Source organism: Sinohyriopsis cumingii, chromosome 19, assembly GCF_028554795.1.
Source record: "Sinohyriopsis cumingii isolate HCF-2022 chromosome 19, ASM2855479v2, whole genome shotgun sequence".
Lineage (NCBI taxonomy): Eukaryota > Metazoa > Mollusca > Bivalvia > Unionida > Unionidae > Sinohyriopsis > Sinohyriopsis cumingii.
Genome location: NC_142979.1, coordinates 65,111,891 through 65,131,903, shown reverse-complemented (window position 1 = coordinate 65,131,903; position 20,013 = coordinate 65,111,891). Strand labels below are relative to the sequence as shown.

Here is a 20,013-nt window from a genome sequence, read left to right as displayed (position 1 = left end):
ACCGTACATACCATACATACATACCATACATATATACATACATACATACATACATACATACATACATACATACATACATGCATACACACACACACACACACACACACACACACACACATACATGCATACATACCATACAGACACATACCATACAGACACATACATGCATGCATGCATACATACATACATACATACATACATACATACATACATATATATATACATAAACACACATACATACATTCTGTGAGAAAGCTTGCCAGTAGCTTCTCGTGGATCGGTGGTTCTTTCTGGAGTTTTCCCAAGTTCTTCCTCCACCATTAATACTGGCCGCCATGTATAGCCTATTGTGTGCTAAAAATGGCATTAAACCGTACAACAACAACATCCATCCATCCATCCATCCATCCATCCCATCCATCCATCCACCCATCCATCCATACATACATACATGCATACATACATATGTACATAAACACACATACATACAGACTGTCTACATGGGTTCAAGTCTCGGATTCGGCTAATGTGGGTATGTGAGAAAGCTTGCCAGTAGCTTCTCGTGGGTCGGTGGTTCTTTCTGGGGTTTTCCTGGGTTCTTCCTTTACCATTAATACTGGCTGCCATGTATAGCCTATCGTGTACCGAAAAATGGCATTAAACCCTACATCATTCATACATACATACATACATACATACATACATACATACATACATACATACATACATCCATCCATCCATCTACCCACCCACCCCATCCACCCCCCACCCCCCCACACATACATACACACACACTTACATACATGCATACATACATGCATACATGCATAGATACATACATACAAACATACATACATACATACATGCATACATACATACATACATGCCTACATACATACATTACATACATACATACATACCATACATACATACATACATAAACACACATACATACATACTGTCTGTGTGGGTTCAAGTCTTGGATTTGGCTAATGTAGGTATGTGATAAAGCTTGCCAGTAGCTTCTCATGGATCGGTGGTTCTTTCTGTGGTTTTCCCGGGTTCTTCCTCCACCATTAATACTGTCCACCATGTATAGCCTATTGTGTGCTGAAAAATGGCATTAAACCTTACAACAACAACATAGATACATACATACATACATACATACATGTGTGTGTGTGTGATCATTCCATTTAATTCATGCACGGTAAGAAATTTGACATTTACTATACTTTGTTTATATAAATATAACCCATGTTTCACCTGTATATACATGTTTACTCTGGTGTTTCATTTAGGTACTAAAGGAATAATGAAATAACTACAACAATAACAGTCGATTAAAGCATGACTTTTTTCTGGTGCATTATTTGTCTGTGTAATGCTCAAGAGATGCAAGAAATATTTAATGATATTGTCATTAAATGAAACAGAAGAGTAAAAACATTGGATATTTTGACAAAGAAAATAATTGATGATGCATGTTGAAAACATACATACATATATATATACATACCATACATGCATACATTCATACCATACCATACATACATACATGCATACATACATGCATACATACATACATGCATACATACATGCATACATACATACATACATACTTGTCTATTGTTTCTGTAATGAAGAAATGGAATATGCATGCAAACTGCTTAGGTATTGCTTGTGCACATCATTTCGCTTACACACATTATCAAAAGAGCTGTCTGTGTGAGTAGGACATTCAAGCTTTGCTTACAATATTTATGAATATGACAATATATGTATCAATATTTTTTCAAATTATTGTTTCAGATTGTCCCTGCAGTTGTCTAGTATACAGATTGATTCATGGAAGACAGCAAAAATAATTTTGATGCATCAGCAAAGTTTTTCATAGAGCAGCACTTTACAGCTGGGACCATGTTATTGAATTTTACCTGCATTAAATCTGCCCATGACTTCTTTGACTGTAAAAATACTGGAAGCAATCTGCTTAGCAGACATGGCAGATAGAGGCATATGGGGATTACTTTTTCAGAAGTAGCAGCATTTTCATCATCAGCATTAAGATTTTGGATGAAATTTACCAACATTGAATGGGCATCACAGAAGGATTCATGGGTAAGAAAGTGCATTCCAAGATAGCCTTTATAATGTATCTTCTCTGCTTTAATGTCACCTGTTTCTTTGTCATAATCTACACAGCCATGTAAGGAATTTAAAGATCTTAAACTGGTGATATTCATGGCCTAAAATTTAGCAAGCATTCAAATTATGTGAATCAGACTCTTATTAAAATAATAACTTATATCTGAGTTACTTTGAATTCATTCATTGTTGCATGGTTTTGTAAAAACATGTTTACAACAGTGTCTAAATTGGTGGATAAACTAAAAATCAGTAGAGGGTCTTTTGTTCCTCACCTGTGAATATTTTTCTTACCTGCATAAACAATGTGAAATATAGTCACCACTGTTATCCTGGTACAGTGGTAGTATCAACATTTTTTGCCTCAAACTTTATGAAAGGTAGAAATGGTGTTTATACTGACAAGCATGTGAGTACAGGTCAGACACTGAGTTTGTTGAACTCTTTTTAGATTGGGTATTCAGATTGTTTGCAGTCCACAAAACAAATTTACAGTGCATGAAAATTATTCTAAATGCAATTTTTTTATATATCTGACTGTCAAATTTATCCAGAGTATTTGATGACAGTATTTGTGCTCAGATGAATGCTATCTATAGGTCATTATTTGTGTACTATCTTTGCTGGACAAGTTATTTTGGCAGTTGCTGATGATTATACAAGTTAGCTATGCCAAATCAGTGAGTGTACCTGGAATATCAAACAATATACATGTTTATTACGTGCTCTGATTTAAATTTGGCACCATCTGCCAAGTCTCTTAAAAACATTTATAAATATTTAAATAGACATTACTAAGCTCTATTCATAATTTTATTAATGATGTAGATGAAACAGTCTTGCAGATTATGTTATATTGATGCACGTTCTTATCAAAGACTTGTGCCACTTGATAACAAAATTTACTGAAAAATGTTCTCCCTACTTATGTCTGGGATGAAATTAGAGTATATGATAATAAGCTGTTTATAATGTTTGGGTGGGTGTCTTATAGCATGTTCTCAGATATGAACAGCAGAGACCCACTGATCTGACATTGCATAATGTACCAATAGGTCAGGATTTACTCTAGTCTGACATTGTATAATGGGCCAGCAGATCAGTCTGCACTGATCTAATGTTGTATTATGGGCCAGCAGGTCAGGCTGTACACTGATTTAATATTGTATAATGGGCTGGCAGGTCAGACTGTACACTGATTTAACATTGTATAACAGACAAGCAGGTCAGACTGTACACTAATTTAACATTGTATCATGGGAAAGCAGGTCAGGTTGTGCTCTAACTGAACTAACATTGAATAACAGGTCAGCAGGTCAGGATCTATACTGAACTAACATTGTAGAATGGGCCAGCAGGTCAGGATCTGTGCAGTTCGTATGAAATGATGAACAGAACTAAAACCACAGATCATGATCTGGTGGCACAAATGGGATGCAGGTCTGGGTGATGACTGTGTGTTATACATGAGAAGATATTGTAGATATAATTTAATAGCCAATATTTATTTTGTGTCCATTGTGCCTAATGTGATTCAAAATTTGTATGTAAATGTTAATTACAGGTGATGATATTTAAGTGCTATATGATATTTAATGTGACTTGTGTTGCTGTGTTTAGTCCATGTTTACAGAATACAGAAAAGCAGTGTCTGCATGTTTAATAATATACATTACATTACAAATTTATGACATATTCAGCTTTTTGTGATTCCTATCCTACACAGTTCTGTTCCTGTGTAATATGATCTACAAATTAAGACTGATGACACATTGGCAATGTATAATGTCATATGTCATACAGCTTGACACTTTGAGTTGTGTCAAACTACTATATCATTTATCCCAGTGACTGACATGAACTATGCTTATAAATATATGATCTCATCAACTGTACTTTCTTGTTACCTATCTTAAGTCCATATCATATAAAGTAACAAATGTGATATGGGTAGGCATCTTGGCTTGTGTTCTGAGAATTGCAACAGACAGAAAGTATATCCTGATTGATCCAACTTGGATTTGTATTGCATGGTATGTCAGTGCATACCTTTTCAAAATACCTTCCCTAGTTTATTGTATCTAATGACAGGAATTGTCCCTAAGCTCGGAGGAGACTTGAGGCCAAAATGTAGGATCATTCCAGATTTTAGTTAAAGAATATGTGCCAAATATAAACCAGTTTTTGTTGTACAAACCTGACCAAATCATGCAAAATTGGCCACCTAATTATTTCAAATTCCTTTAAGTACAAAAATAAAATGGGGCTAGGCTTACTAACACTTTAATCACTCTCACAATTTTGCTTTGGGATCTTAAATGTTTGCATTTTGTATTGTAAATGCTCTGTACAGTGAAGACTGGATGGTTGAGTAGTCTAAAGTGCTTGCATTTATTGATCAATGCCATCTCATCTCTGTCCACATGGGTTCCAGTCTTGGGCTTGGCCAATGTGTATATGTGGGAAAGCTTGGTAGTAGCTCTCCATGGGTCGTTTGTTCTTTCCAGGGTTTTGCCAGGTTCTTCCTCCACATTGCTGAACAATGGCAGTGTTGAACACAAGTTATACTGGCTGCCATGTATGGCCTATCAACAATGGCATTAAACAAGAAGAGCAGTGTGGACTTGAAATATTTTGTAATATTTTAATATTGGTGATGTCATCAAAAGTCAAAGGTCAAAGATAACATGACAATCAGCTGTAACTTTTTGGTCGGCATGTGAATTTGCACTTTTCTTGGTAGACATACATGCATGCCATTCTTTCATTAAATATGATTCAGGATTATTTATCATTGAATAGCTTAGAAATTGTTTAACTAATTGTTAATGACATTATTTCTTTAGAACATTTAGCAGAGCTCAATGTAGTGCAAGAAAATTTGACTACTTTGCCTGGTTGCTGGTTTAGCCTTTGCCTTGTCTTGTCTTTCTAATTCATGACATCATCTGATAAGGTGAGAAATCTTGACACTATTGTTAAACGAAAGCTGAAGACTTTCACTACATTGATTTCTATGATATTTAAAAGATAAAATAACTATCTGAGCAAATATAACGCCTGAAACTCATCAAATTTGTTATCAATCCTTTACTTTTGATGTGCAAACACTTCCACAGAGGTAGACTTTGTTTTACATTTGCATTCATTCATTTATGTTATGGTATATTGCAGAAAGGTCCAAATCATTATTAAAAATTTTATTGTATGAAAATAAGAAAATATATGAAAATATTTGTGGTTTATGTTCTTTTTCACAGAAATATATGTGCCAACACATCATTACAAAAACATATAGAGAAGGTAAAGGTGCTGACTTGAACCATTTACTTTCAGTACATGACACTGTAACAAATGCACTGATAATGTAACAAATACACTGACAGTGTAACAAATACACTGATAACATAACAAATACACTGATAGTTTAAAAAATACACTGATAGTGTAATAAATACACTGATACTGTACAAACTAAACTGATAAGGTAACAAATACACTGACAGTGTAACAAATACACTGATAACATAACAAATACACTGATAGTTTAAAAAATACACTGATAGTGTAATAAATACACTGATAATGTACAAACTAAACTGATAAGGTAACAATTACACTGACAGTGTAACTTGATGCACTTTATACATTAGTCAGTTTTTAAATATGTCTTTGATATTTGACAATGTCCCAGTATTAATAATGTGGCTATGCGAGGACCATTTGGGACAATTTATATTTAATTGGAACATACTGAAATCTAAGAATTTGAAGCACACTTCAAGAGTAATTCAGGTTTTGGTAAGTCTACTCCCAGTCTGAGTTTCATATCAGGTTTTGGTGTGTCTACTCCCATTTTGAGTTTCGTATCAGGTATTGGTAAGTCTACTCCCAGTTTTAGTTTTGTATCAGTTTTTGTAAGTCTACTCCCAATTGAGTTTTGTATCAGGTTTTGGAATTCTACGCCCAAAATGAGTTTCATATCAGGTTTTGGTAAGTCTACTCCCAGTCTGATTTTCATATCAGGTTTTGGTAAGTCTACTCCAGTCTTGAGTTTAATATCAGGTTTTGGTAAATGCACTCCCAGTTTTCATTTCAGATTCAATGAAAGTTATCTGAGAAAATTAGTTGTCAATTTGTGTTTGTGTAGCTGGTTGGTTTGAATTTTGTACTTATGTATTTCTGTACTAAAATCTAATGTCAAATCTTTTGACCTCAGACAAAAGCGTCTCCATATATCTCTTGCTTTAAAACTATCCCAAATTTTGTATCATTTTGTATTGTATGCAATAAATGTCTTACAATAATAAATCCTGACCGATGTTACAGAAACTGAGTACAGAACTGTATCAGAGATTTTTATTACCTTACATGTATTACATGTCATAAGTTAATGCATCATAACTTATGTTGTAGGATTTGATTCAATAAACTTAACACATATCTTATGATTTATATCCAGTAGTATGTATCAGATATAAAAGCAAATGTATAATCCTTAATGTATCCTTAGATTTTCATTTTATTTATGTTGTAGGATTTGATTCAATAAACTTAACACATATCTTATGATTTATATCCAGTAGTATGTATCAGATATAAAAGCAAATGTATAATCCTTAATGTATCCTTAGATTTTCATTTTATTTATGCATCTCTTGACAGAGATCTTCATGTACATTTAATGACCTTACTTTAAAGATCTGACTATCATGTCATATTGTCAAGTCAGAAGTGTCCATGTTCATTTGTATATAACAGCCTTTCTTTAAAAATCTAACGTGTCATATTGCCAAGTCAGCTGTGTCAGTGTCAATTTGCATATAATGGCCTATCTTTAAAGATCTATCATGTCATATTGCCAAGTCAGAGATGATAGTGTCCATTGTATGTAATGGCCTTTCTTTAAAGATCTCTCATGTCATAGTCAGAGATGACAATATCAGTTTGCATATTATGGCCTTTCTTTAAAGATCTCTCATGTCATATTGCCAAGTCAGAGATGACAATGTCCATTGCATATAATGGCCTTTCTTTAAAGATCTGACTACCATGTCATTGTTAAGCCAGAGATGTCAATGCTTCAGTCCATCATACCTCTGACAGCTAGCTCAACTAAAGTACATGTCATTCAGGTCATCAATGTACCATAATTACTCCCTTATATGTTTACCCCAACTGCAAACTACATAATGTGTTAGCAGATTTGGGTTCAGAAGTTTGTTATCAGTAATCAGTAGAACAAAAAACTACATAGACCCTGATCTGCCAGCACATTATGCAATGGTAGATTTTAGCCTATGTTGTTTGCAGTTGAACTCAGCTTAAAAGTGAGTATATATGTTATGCTGTCTTAACTATTTCAGCCAAAGAGTGTCAGTTTTGAGAATATAATTACGGTACATGTAAGTTTAAAGGATGATTTTTCAGGGTTTTTTTGCTGCCTGTTGATCAGTATTCCTTGCAGGATCATCATGTAACTGCCCCAGAAAATATGTTTGTATTGGCATTAAAGTATCTGGATGTTTTTAGTCAAGGCCATCCATGCGGTATGATTCAGAATAAACCAGATTGAATGTCGCATGCTATTACGTCACATTGGAACTGCTACATGTTGGACAAACTTTTGCACTACCCTGTGAGCTGGAAATGATTAAACCTGACCTCCATTTTTCTTGACTCAGGCTAGTGCATAGTCAGTACCGATCAATAATTTTCATCTGAATGTTTTGTGATGACAGCTGAGGTGCAAATCACTCAACAATCAGGAATGAACAGACTTTGTTCAAACTATATTAATATTACATTTAGAAAAGCCATTATTTCTTAATACCAATAAAGGTGCCTACGTGACCAGGTTGATGTATACTGTAGCATACTGAGATCTGATTTGTATCATCACGTCATTTGTGTTCCATGACCAGGGTGAATTTGTTTATAAATTATATACTGCCTTTTTCATGAAAGGAAGATTTGAAATGAGAGTTCATGTCATATTAAATTTATTAAACTAGTTGAATATATATTGTTATTATGTCACAAGCAGATGTCATTATGTTTTATCAGCAGGTTTTTAAATTTTGTATCACATGAAACCAAGTTTGATATTCTATTATTATATAATGTTAAGATCTTACATTACACTGTTATGTTGCCTAATTGCATTGCTATATGTTATGTCACAGTATGATGTGCAATGTTTATGAGAATTTATGATGCTTATAAAGGTTAACATGGGTTGGATTTAGATAGGGTAATGGGAGGAGGAGGATGGGAGTCACTTAAACGTTCTTTTCAGTCACATAGTAAACTTAAAAGTGTGAAAATTGAGAAAATATTGCCACTGTTTGCTAAATAATGCATGCCCTGTTACACTGAATCCCTGTAGAAAATCCCTATATTTGCCCATGTTAAGCAATAAAGGATAAACTGAATTAAAACCTTTTCTTGCAACTGGATTTAAAATAAAAATATAATCTGTGTAATGTTTATTATTAACTTAACAATGTCCCTTGACAAGTACAGAGGACCCTGTGTAATATGGCATTGAAGAAAACCAGTCATAGTTCAAGCAGGATTGGGCAGTGAGCTGGAATACTGTGTGTCAAAGCCACTTTAACAAGATTGTGACTTTCTGAATTTTATGGCCATAATTCCAGGGATCTGGCATACCCAAGGACTGTGGTAGATGGTCTCCATTGTATTATCAAGTCATGGATTTTTTCCCCTTTAAACTATGAAATGATCTGAAATTCTTTTGCCATAATATTTATCCTTAACATCCGTTACAGACCCTGAAATGAGTAATATTACCAAATTTGCATTTCATTTCCACTTCATTTACATTCTTGCATTCCTTTCACATTTGCATTTCAGCTACCATATTATGTTTTTGTTTTTTTTGCTCATGGTCCCAGAAATGCATTCTGATTTTGCTTTTATTGCTTCCATTCATTATTTCTTTCCACTGTATTCATTATAATGCAGTTACAAAGGTCATGACTTTTGTTTTTGATTGTATTAAATGAAAAGATCCATTGACATAAAAAAATGAGTATAAAGAATATGTAACCTGATTCTGTGTTATCATGTAAAATGGCTTTTGACCATGGAAATTGAGCAACAGCCCAAAATACATGTACATTGATTTTCAAGTCCATGACATTACCTTTGTTGTATATAATATTTATGTTTGTATAACATTCTTTAAACTGTGAACAACACATAAAACCTTATGTACCTTCACATAATGGCCCATCATATCTGTAGCACACAAACCTGATCTGCCATCACACATTGTGCCAGCATATTGGGAGCACTTAGACCCTGATATGCCATCACATAATGCATCAAGATATTGGGAACACATAGACCCTGATCTGCCATCACATAATGCACCAAGATGTTGGGAAGACATAGACCCTGACCTGCCAGCACGTAATGAATCAAGATATTAGGAATACATAGACCCTGATCTGCCAGTACATAATGCACCAAGATATAGGAAATACATAAATCCTGATCTGCCAGCACATACTATGCTTAGATATTGGGATTACATAGACCCTGATCTGCTGTCACATAATGCACCAAGCTATTGGAAACACATAGACCCTGATCTGCCATCACATAATGCACCAAGCTATTGGAAACACATAGACCCTGATCTGCCATCACATAATGGGCCAAGATATTGGGAATACACAGACGCTGATCTGCCAGCACATAATGTACGTATATATTTGGAACACATAGACCCTGATCTGCCTTCACATAATGCACCAACATGTCAGGAACACATAGACTCTGATCTGTTCTCATATATTGCACCCATATATTGAAAACACAATGATCTGCCAGCACATTTTTTTTTGTACCAACATATTAAGGAGCACATACACCCTGATATGCTGGCACATATGTACCAACAAAACAGGAACATATTCACTCTGATCTGTCAGCACACAATGCACCAACATATCAGGATCTTCACTGTCATGCATTCAAACTTATAAGTGAAATGGAGAACAAAAGTCCTACATATGCAAGTTTGTTGTGTGATAGCAGGTTTGAGTCAGCACAGAAATTCCACAGGTGAGTGCATGCATATATATGTTCCAGTCTCTTTATATATTCCACTGTATTAATTGACCTTGAGCTTATAATGTTGTGTAAAATATTTATGTATACCATATATACTTACTTATTAGATGAGTCCAACTGCAAACTGTATAGATCCAGATCTGCCACTGCTTCATGTACCAGCAGATCTGAGTCTGTTTAGCTTGTTAGGAGTAATAGGTAGAACAAACAATATAGACCCTGATCTGCAGGCATATAATGCTACAGCAAATCAGGATCTTTGTTGTTTGCAGTTTAACTTGTGAGTAAATATGGTAGCTTTAGTATCTTCTTAACCTTAAAGGTAGTGTAGGGTATTTCATGACCTGGGCTAAACGCAAAGAAGAGAGTCATGCAATGAGTCCTGGTGTGTAGCTATGACATAGGTTCCATGTGTTCTGACATCAGCAGCGATTAATGTTTCAGTGGAGTCCTTGCTTAGCAGATAATGAGATATAGATATCATTTTTCCACTGCAATTCTCTATTATAATTTTTCATTGTTATATTTGCAAGTTATAAACAGTGAAGGTACTTGATAGCATGGGTTCCCAGTGAGACATCGCCTTCTGTGAAACCATTGCTCTGTATAGTTACAAATCCCTAATGTTTGGCTAACATACATATTCTGTACAAGTATAAATCCCAGAGAGTTTGCTATCATACATGGACTGTGGAATCAGTAAGAATTGCTGGGTATTAACCTTTTCACATTCACTCCCCCAACACCCTCTTTGTGATCATAAAGCATAGGCAAGGTCCATATCAAATCCTGGAGTTTTTCTGTATGGTCATATATTCCAAACATGTGGGGATGGGGGTGGGGTATTTCTGTCATACTAGCCCTGTACAATGAATAAGTAGTACCCTTCTATCTCCATGCATCCTAAACCTCCATGTGCCCTGGAATCAAGGCCAAGTTCACTTAAAATTTTGGTCAAGTTTTTTAATATAGTCATTTTGGGATATAACCAAGGTCATTTTGGGATATAACCATCATTTTATAATGTTTGTTTATGTCATGCAGATGGGTGGACAAGACACACACCTTAGTTCCTTAGAATCATATGTATAATAATTGATTGAGTAACAGAAATACACACCTTTACCATATTTGTTTTTTTAATATATATTTTATCTAGCTTATTTTGATATGCAAGCTTTTACTGACCTTTTGCCATATTTGATAAGTCATTGTTATAAAAGAATTATGATATTGTATGATTTCTTATGCATGTATACGATTTGAGTTATTGGTGCTTGTATTGGTTAATTCTTGAGTAATCTAATAGTACCATATATTCTCACATACGAATTTGGATCCACCTGCACACTGCACAAGACCTATCTGCCAAAAGATATGTGTTGGCAGATTTGGGTCTGTGCAGCTTGTTAGAAGTAATAAATAGAACAAAAAACATAGACTCTGATCTGCCAGTGCTTTATGTGCTGGCAGATAATGGTTAGTGTTTTCAGTTGTACCTGATTTATAAGTGAATACATATCATAAGGTACATGATGAACTCCAACCATTGCACAAAAAAGGGAGGTTAAACAGTCACTGTGAATGATGTACATCTATCTACAGCATGTATTTCTTGTATGCTTTGCAGGATTATTTATTGCTATATTTTTTATAACCTTGACAACTGGTGCTGGAGTTTGTAACTTGTATCTAAAGGCCTTCATTTTGTAACATGATTATTACAGTGTGTCTGTTTGCATCGCACATATTCCTAAACAGGGGTCCTAATGCCATCTTTTCATCACATATAGAAGGCTTATAATATGTGCTACATCCATGCTTCAGTGTTGTGAATGCAGTGAAAGATCTGTCTACGGTATGTACTCAGAGACTCTTATAAGTCAAGTCAAACTGTAAACAACAAAAATCCTGATTTGCTGTAGAATAATGTACTTAAAGATCTGGGTCTGTGTTGTTTCTTCTACTCATTAATCCTAAGATCGCTACACAGACCCAGATTACTTGCACATTATGTGACGGCAGATTTGGGTCAGTGCAGTTTGCAGTTGGACTCGTTTTATATACAAGTATATACATATCCATCGATCCATATTTCTATTTTCTCTTAAACTGATGGATTTAGATTCACCAAAATGAGTACATTGCTTGTCTATGTAGTCACCATTTGCACCTCTTTGTCTGTATAGTCTCCATTTGCACCTCTTTGTCTATATAGTCTCCATTTGCAAGAGGTGCATAACCTTTGGCGCTTTTTACTGGCCTGATTTCAAAAGGAGGAATGGAGATGGTAAGATGTCAGATATATATATAATTTTAGATCCAGGGATATTTTTAACTACTTTGTGACTAAACTGTGTTGATGGTGTCATATTTCTTTGGTAGGTGAGGGTGAGGGGATTATAATATAGATGCAGTGAAACACTTATAACATGGTGGTCAGGGTCCACAAAGTGTCATCATGCTATGTACTGTACGGTGCAATATCCAGCCAGTTTGGGTGAGAATTATAGTAAGTACCCAGGTTTTGTTGAAATCAAGAATTATTGTCTAGACCGAAATTCAGAGTGAAAATCGGGTTTTAATAACAACAACCAAAACTATGAACTTATCATCGAGAAGTGAAATGCATTGTCAAAATATGTTTTCAGCTATATTGTCCTTAACCTTGGAACTACTGACGGAGAATATCAATAGGTTTATTCAGTGGGGTAATGGAACAGATGTACAGAGTTCTGTTGAAATTTGTTTGCTAGATCTTCATTTATTTTTCAGTAACCAAACTAAACAACATCCTCACTGCCCAACCATCTGTCCAGAAACTGTAAACTATGATATAAAACACAGTGGTTGAGCCTTGTGATGTACACTCATGGTTGGGATTATTGTTGAATTGATTAGATAGATATTGGTATAAATTTTGCAAAAGCTGGTATAGGCTTATTTTCAATTAATAGGCTTAAAACAGTGAGATTCAGTCATTGCATTTGGTAAAGTTCCATTTCTGTATCTGATATTTCGTTTTTGTTACTAGCATCATGGCATTGAAATCATAATTTTTGGGACCAGTAAGGATATATGCAACTGTGTGTTGAGGTTTGTTCATATCAGGACCAAAATTTATGAATTTTATCAGAAAAATAATGTATTGATATTGTTTAATGGTTCTCTTTTAAGGTATTTTCCTTTCTTTTACATTAATCTTTGGAGTTTTTTTTGCTTGCTTTTGAGTTGGTTGGTTAAATTTTACATCAGTATTTAAGTAGCCTTTTCCCACTATGAACATTGATGCAGCAAGTCTATCTATCCAGGGATTAAAGTTGAATGTAAGGAAACAAGAAAGGATATATATTAATAGTTCTTAATATGCTAGAAGGATTCATGAAACATCAACAAGGAATATATGAAACAAATATAAAATAACCATTTCTTTAAGTCAGTCTATCTGTAAAACTGTCTTTATGAATGCTTCAGTTTAAAGGTACCTATTTTTAAATTCAATAGATATAAATCTTTGTACTTCAGTCTGCTTACATATTTAAACTTTATAAATGACACCTGTTATTAAATCTACAATTATAAATCTTTGAACCTATGTTAACCTATATATTTCAACTTTATAGCAAGGGCAAAATTGTACTGATTCTTAATTGACTTGAGGTTTCACTACTTCTAATTTAAATTTACTGGTTATATTGCTATTTTCTCTGTTCTCAGTTATTTTATATTTGTCAAGTTGTGAATTATGTTTCAATTCATATCCATTTATAACCGAAGTATTTCATGATATAATTTATTTACAATCAATACCATAACTGTTGTAATTTTATTACTTTTGGAACCTATGATAACTGACCTCTCAAAGTTAGAAGTATTCTAGCCACTAATCAGAATAGTTCTTTAAAATCAGGATTTACAGCACCCAGTTGACCCTGGATTTCATTCTACTTTATGAATGATTTAATTTTGTAAGTATTTGACACTTTGCAAAAGTTTTATTATGGTAGCACTTAAATTGGTGGATTGGGGAATGTGTCTTATTGCTTCATAGAAGAATCATTGTTTGAGAGATCTTTTAAATTCATGGCTAGTAGAAACTGTGAAATTTGCCAAAATTAGTACTATACCAAAAATATAGAATTACAATATTCAGCTCTGTTAAGAATTATTTCTGCTCTTTTAATAGAGAAAATGCATTTTGTATTCGTTATTTCTGACAGTGTATGCAAAACATTTTTTATGTGTAAAGAAATATCTTGTTCCATGAATCCCATTATTTTTTTATCATCACCATTTTTCACAATGATTTAGAACATTTCAAGTTTCAAGAAAATTTTAAAAAATTTCTGAATTTGTCTATTGTTAGAAGGCAACTATTATTGTGCATGGAAAATCAACCTTTTGATGAATGAAATCCATATTTGTAATAATTAGTAGTAATTTAGCACATTTTATGTATTCTTAATTTAAAACATCTATGCTTCCTGCAAAATTTGTTTTGTTGCAATACATCATCAATAAATGGAAGGTTGCTTCTAATACTGTGCATATTTTCATGTGTAGTTTTTGCCCCATGTCCTTATTTGGCATGTCTGATTGTATTATTTTACAAGTTTATTTTTTCATCATATTATTTCATTCTGTACAGAAAATTTCACAATTTCTCAACAGATGTGAATTTCTCCAATAAAACTCTAATCTGGACTTACATTTAAGTCTAGAATCTAGCAATCCAGTGTGCTGAAAATTAACCCTGATTTAAAATTGACCAAAACCAAAAGCAAATTTATAAGCTTAGTGCTGTTCATGATTTCATGTACAATAAAATGTCCTAATTATAAAATGCCCTTTCAATTTAGAATCTGGTAAATGCATTGCCTTGTGATCAATATTCAGTGACTTTGATACATGTAATATTGTGTTTATTTGACAGAAATATAATATTTCATACATATTTTTCTTTGTATATAACAAGCTCTTTTTCTGGACAGTAGTTGTAAATATTTGCTGATCTACACTGATGTAATGCCATATGTAAAATATACAGGAAGCTAGTCTTATTGTATGTTTATTTATAAAATTTGAATATAAATGTAATAAAAATTACCAGTATTGTTGTGGTTTGGTTTGGTTTGATAGATTAGTAGAATCTTCTCCATAAATGTTGGCAAGATCAAACTAGGGCATAAGACTGCATCTGAGACCAAGTCTTGCCAAGTTCCTGGTATAAATCTCCATGAGGAAAAGATTTCCCTATATTTTCCATGTGTTTGGAAAACATTCATTTTTCTCTCTAAACATATAGTTCTACCTTCCATTGTGGTAATCTTATGTTCCCAGGTGGTAATCCAGTCTTTCCTAGTGGCAATTCTATCTTTCCTAGTGGTAATTCTATCTTCCCTTATGGTAATTCTATGATTGCTAGTGGTAATCCTGCCTTCCCTAGTGGTAATTATGTCCTTTGTTATGGTAATCCTATCTTTCCTTGTGGTAATCCTATATTCCCTAGTATTTTTTAACCTATCTTCCCTAGTACTTTTTATCCGATCTTCCCTAGTGGTAATCCTTTCTTCCCCAGAGGTAATCCCACCTTCCTTTGCAGGAATTCTATTTTCTCTAGTGGTAATCCTGTCTTCTCTAAGGGTAATTATATCATCCATTGTGGTAATCCTATCTTACCTAGCAATAATCCTATCTTCCCTAGTGGTAATTATATCTTCCCTAGTGGTAATCCTGTCTTTCCTAGTGGTAATCCTATGTTTCCTAGTGGCAATCCTATCTTTCAAAGTGCTAATCATATGTTCCCCTGGTGGTAATACTATCTTCCAAAGTGCTAATCCTATGTTCCCTAGTGGTAATCCTATGTTCCCTAGTGGTAATCCTATCTTCCAAAGTGCTGATCCTATGTTCCCTAGTGGTAATCCTATCTTCCCTAGTGGTAATCCTGTCTTCTCTAATGGTAATTATATCATCCATTATGGTAATCCTTACTTACCTAGCAATAATCTTATCTACCCTAGTGGCAATCCTGTCTTTCCTAGTGGTAATCCTGTCTTCCCTAATGGTAATCCTATCTTTCAAAGTGCTAATCCTATGTTCCCCTAGTGGTAATACTATCTTCCAAAGTGCTAATCCTATGTTCCCTAGTGGTAATCCTGTCTTCCCTAGTGGTAATCCAATGTTCCCTAGTGGTAATCCTATCTTCCCTAGTGGTAATCATGTCTTCCCAAGTGGTAATCCTATCTTCCCAAGTGGTATCTTCCCAGATAACTCTGACTTGTGGGAGTAGAAGAAATATTTATTGATTTATTTATTAATTTTTAAAAAATAATCATTGTTAATTCATTGATTTATGGTTTGTGTAATGGATCTGACTGAACATTGATATAGGATGAAACTACAAATCTTGTACAAGACGGCACATTAAATCTAATCTAATTTTGTCATATCAGGTATGTCTCATCTTTTCTCTTATGTTTATGAAAAGACCAGAAATTTAGAATATATTGTGCATTTGATTTAGCTTTAAAATTGATATAATGAAGCAGCAGAGGGGGCAAACAGACCGACTTTGGGAGCGTCCAAAAACCGAAATAAGGCTTCTAACTACAAATATTTTGAGCTGAATATTTGCTTGAAATAAATGATTGAGGATTCTCCGGTTAATTAGACCATTTATTTTCCTGATCTGAAAACTCGTGAAATTACAAAAAACGAACCAACTTGAGGTCATGCCCCCCTCTGCTGCTATTAATTTATCCAAATATTTTATCAAGTCCAATACGATATCTTGTTCTAGGATCGTGCAAATTTATTGTTATAAACCCATGCGGAGTAGCTTGCACTTGTGAAAAGAAATTTCTGAATTTAATTATATCCATGTCACCGCTGCACCAGGTTTGATGAATATTTCGCAACGTATGAGTATCAACTCCATTAAACACAACTAAAATATTACAGTTATCTCTGATCACTTTTGGTATTGGTGTGTAGCGTTGAGTAACATAAATAACATCGGTGTTTTTATGTCTACCTCGAGAAAAAATCCTAGCTGGATTTGATTGTTTGTCCAGCATCACATCATCGTATACAACTAAATTATTAATAAATCCGTCTATGGAATCAACTGATGGTGCTTCATCAATATTGGTTATAAACTCAATAACATCGTTATCTTTATCTATTTGCGTGTTTTCATTAAAATCCTTAAGCACATTGTAACATCGTTGATCATCAACTGACGGGGCTACTAAATACAATTTCTCCCACTTTAACCATCTCATTATAAAATTAAGTAACAACTGTGTCTTTCCACTTCCAGATGGTCCTATTATTATCATTCTAATTGAATTTGGCAATGCAGGATGGTGCTTGACAGGTTCTCGTTTTCTTGTCGCTGAGAAATCAATTATATCCATGCTGTATAAAATATTCATGGATTTATATTGTGTGAAGTGCAGGATGCGTACCCCGACGGATACACTAACAACTATTACCACAAAAAATAACAGATCAGCAGTTACGGGTAAGTGTACGCGGTGTGGTACAAGGAAGTTTAAATTTATTCCCGGTGATAATTCAGGAACAAAGTCAGCATTAAAAAAAAAGCAACGCGGAGGTGATATTGCAGCAAAACTAACAAAATTACCTGGGACTCCATGGGCCAAATACCCAGGAGAAAAACACCTACCAGGATATAATTATTGCGGTCCTGGTACTCGACTCGATATCAGGCTTGATAATCAGGATCAACCAAAACCAGGCGAGGAACCAATAAATGCTATTGATAAAGCATGCCATGCTCATGATGTTGTGTATAAAAGCAATGATCTATAACATATGCATATTGCAGATGTGAAATTAATTCATGTGCTAGATTCTATAAAAAATAAAAATATCAAAGAAAAATTAGCTAATTGGTTAGTAAGATCTGTGATGAAAGGTAAATTAGCACTAGGGGCTGGTAATATATAAAATGGAATCGATTTATTATTCACCAATTGGATACTGGAAAGGTAAAGCAGCAATTAGTAAACTCGCTGATGCAGCAGCGGTTAAACATTCTACTGCTAAAGCGTGGTTATCCAAACAGGCAATATGGCAAATTTACCTACCGCCACCTAAGCAAATTCGATTTGCACATTTCAGTGTCAGTGTTCCTAATGAAGTTCATCAAGCTGATATTCTGTTCTTACCACATGATACTGTGTGTAAAAAAAGGTACAAACACGCGCTAACTGTTGTTGATGTTGCAAGTAGATATAAAGATGCAGAACCGCTATCAACGAAAACAGCATCTGAGGTAGCCGATGCTTTAAAACGAATTTATCAACGAGGTGGTCTACGATGGCCACAGCTGCTACAAGTTAATCCTGGCAAGGAATTTCTTGGTCCAGTATCATCGTTAATGAAGCAACATAATGTCAAGGTACGACGAGGACATACTGCAATTCATTGTGATCAGGCAATTGTTGAACGATTTAATCGAACACTTGCTGAGCGGTTATTTGGATATCAATACGCGAAGGAATTTGTTCAGGATAAAAGATCTCGTGAATGGGTGGCAAGATTACCAAGTGTGATAGCATAAATAATGAGATCACTCGAACAACCAACATGAAACCTATTAATGCAATTGCAAGCGCGCACATACCAATACAACGACGTGATTTTTCAGCGCAACCATTATTAGTAATATCACTGTCAGGTATTTATATGAGCCCGATGAACTTGAAGGCGGTAAAAAAAGGAGCGACTGATCCTATTTGGAGTATTACGACGCACAAGATATCCACCGTGACAAGATCCTCAGGTAGACCCGCAATCTACAGACTGGATTCAACTGCTCCTCAACGTGGATTTGTACGTGAACAATTACAAGTAATTCCCGAGGATACACAATTACCACCCAAATCACTTAACCAGAACCAAGGGTGCCAGCACCCTGACGTCGATTACATTCAAGACAGGTCAGCATGATATTTTCTCGTGTATGACCAAGATTGTTATTTTTTCTATCTACGGTAAATTGTCTTGGATCATTTTTTAGATACCGCCATAACGTTATACAATTACAACTTGCACAATGATTATTCTGTTGTTGTTTCAGCGCATTAATAAAATCAGCATCAAGATCAAAATCGCGTTTATTTTTTTTATTACACTGTTTATAACCAGATAATTTTTTTCTTATTATGTCGCTTTGACATTCGTCAATATCATCACTAATCACTGACGAGTCCATGACGATTCGTCTCAACTGAGATATTTTTCTAACTCGAGACACTGCAAGATAAACCAAGTTCGACCATTCGATACGATCATCAACGATCCAAACAACTGTATCAGTAATAGTTAATCCCTGAGATGAATGAATCGTCATCGCGTATCCAAGCATCCACGGGGATTTATCAGCACGTAGAGCATCTTCAGCAACATCAACATCAACTGCAACAATATCATTCAATACAAGATTCTGTTTCTCCTGTCCTGGTATATCAACGTCGATATTTTGCCGTCGCGTATCTGCTGGTCGATAACATAACGGAACTGGCAACGTTGGAAACTTTTCTCGTTGTAACTGAAACAACTCCCGTTGAAGTGTATCACGAACTATCTTTCTACTTGCAACTATCAAATCGTTTGGTCTCCACGCGCGCAAAAAGTCTTTCATGGGTGTTTCTGAAATTATCTCGCGCATTACTTCACACTGAATTTTATTCGGTTGTAGTCTGATTAATTTTTTAAATTCCTTCAATGTTG

The 20,013-nt window shown here is 34.6% G+C and overlaps 1 protein-coding gene across 2 annotated transcripts in view; it reads left to right on the top strand.

Annotated features, from left to right (window-relative positions):
* The window catches only part of LOC149775862 (unconventional myosin-Ic-like), a 168,997-nt gene extending 149,625 nt beyond the window's left edge, over nucleotides 1–19,372 (top strand). The window contains exons 33-34 of one of the 2 annotated variants that reach the window (XR_016416624.1): nucleotides 1,813–2,121; nucleotides 17,573–19,372. Coding sequence is in view for 1 of the 2 variants with exons in the window: in XM_089944487.1 (XP_089800613.1) it covers nucleotides 1,813–1,833 (21 nt within the window). In the remaining variant the exon portion in view is untranslated. Of the gene's footprint in view, nucleotides 1–1,812; nucleotides 15,366–17,572 lie in introns of those variants that run through there. The other variant, XM_089944487.1, reaches the window with a different exon arrangement.
* The last annotated feature ends 641 nt before the right edge of the window (nucleotides 19,373–20,013 follow it).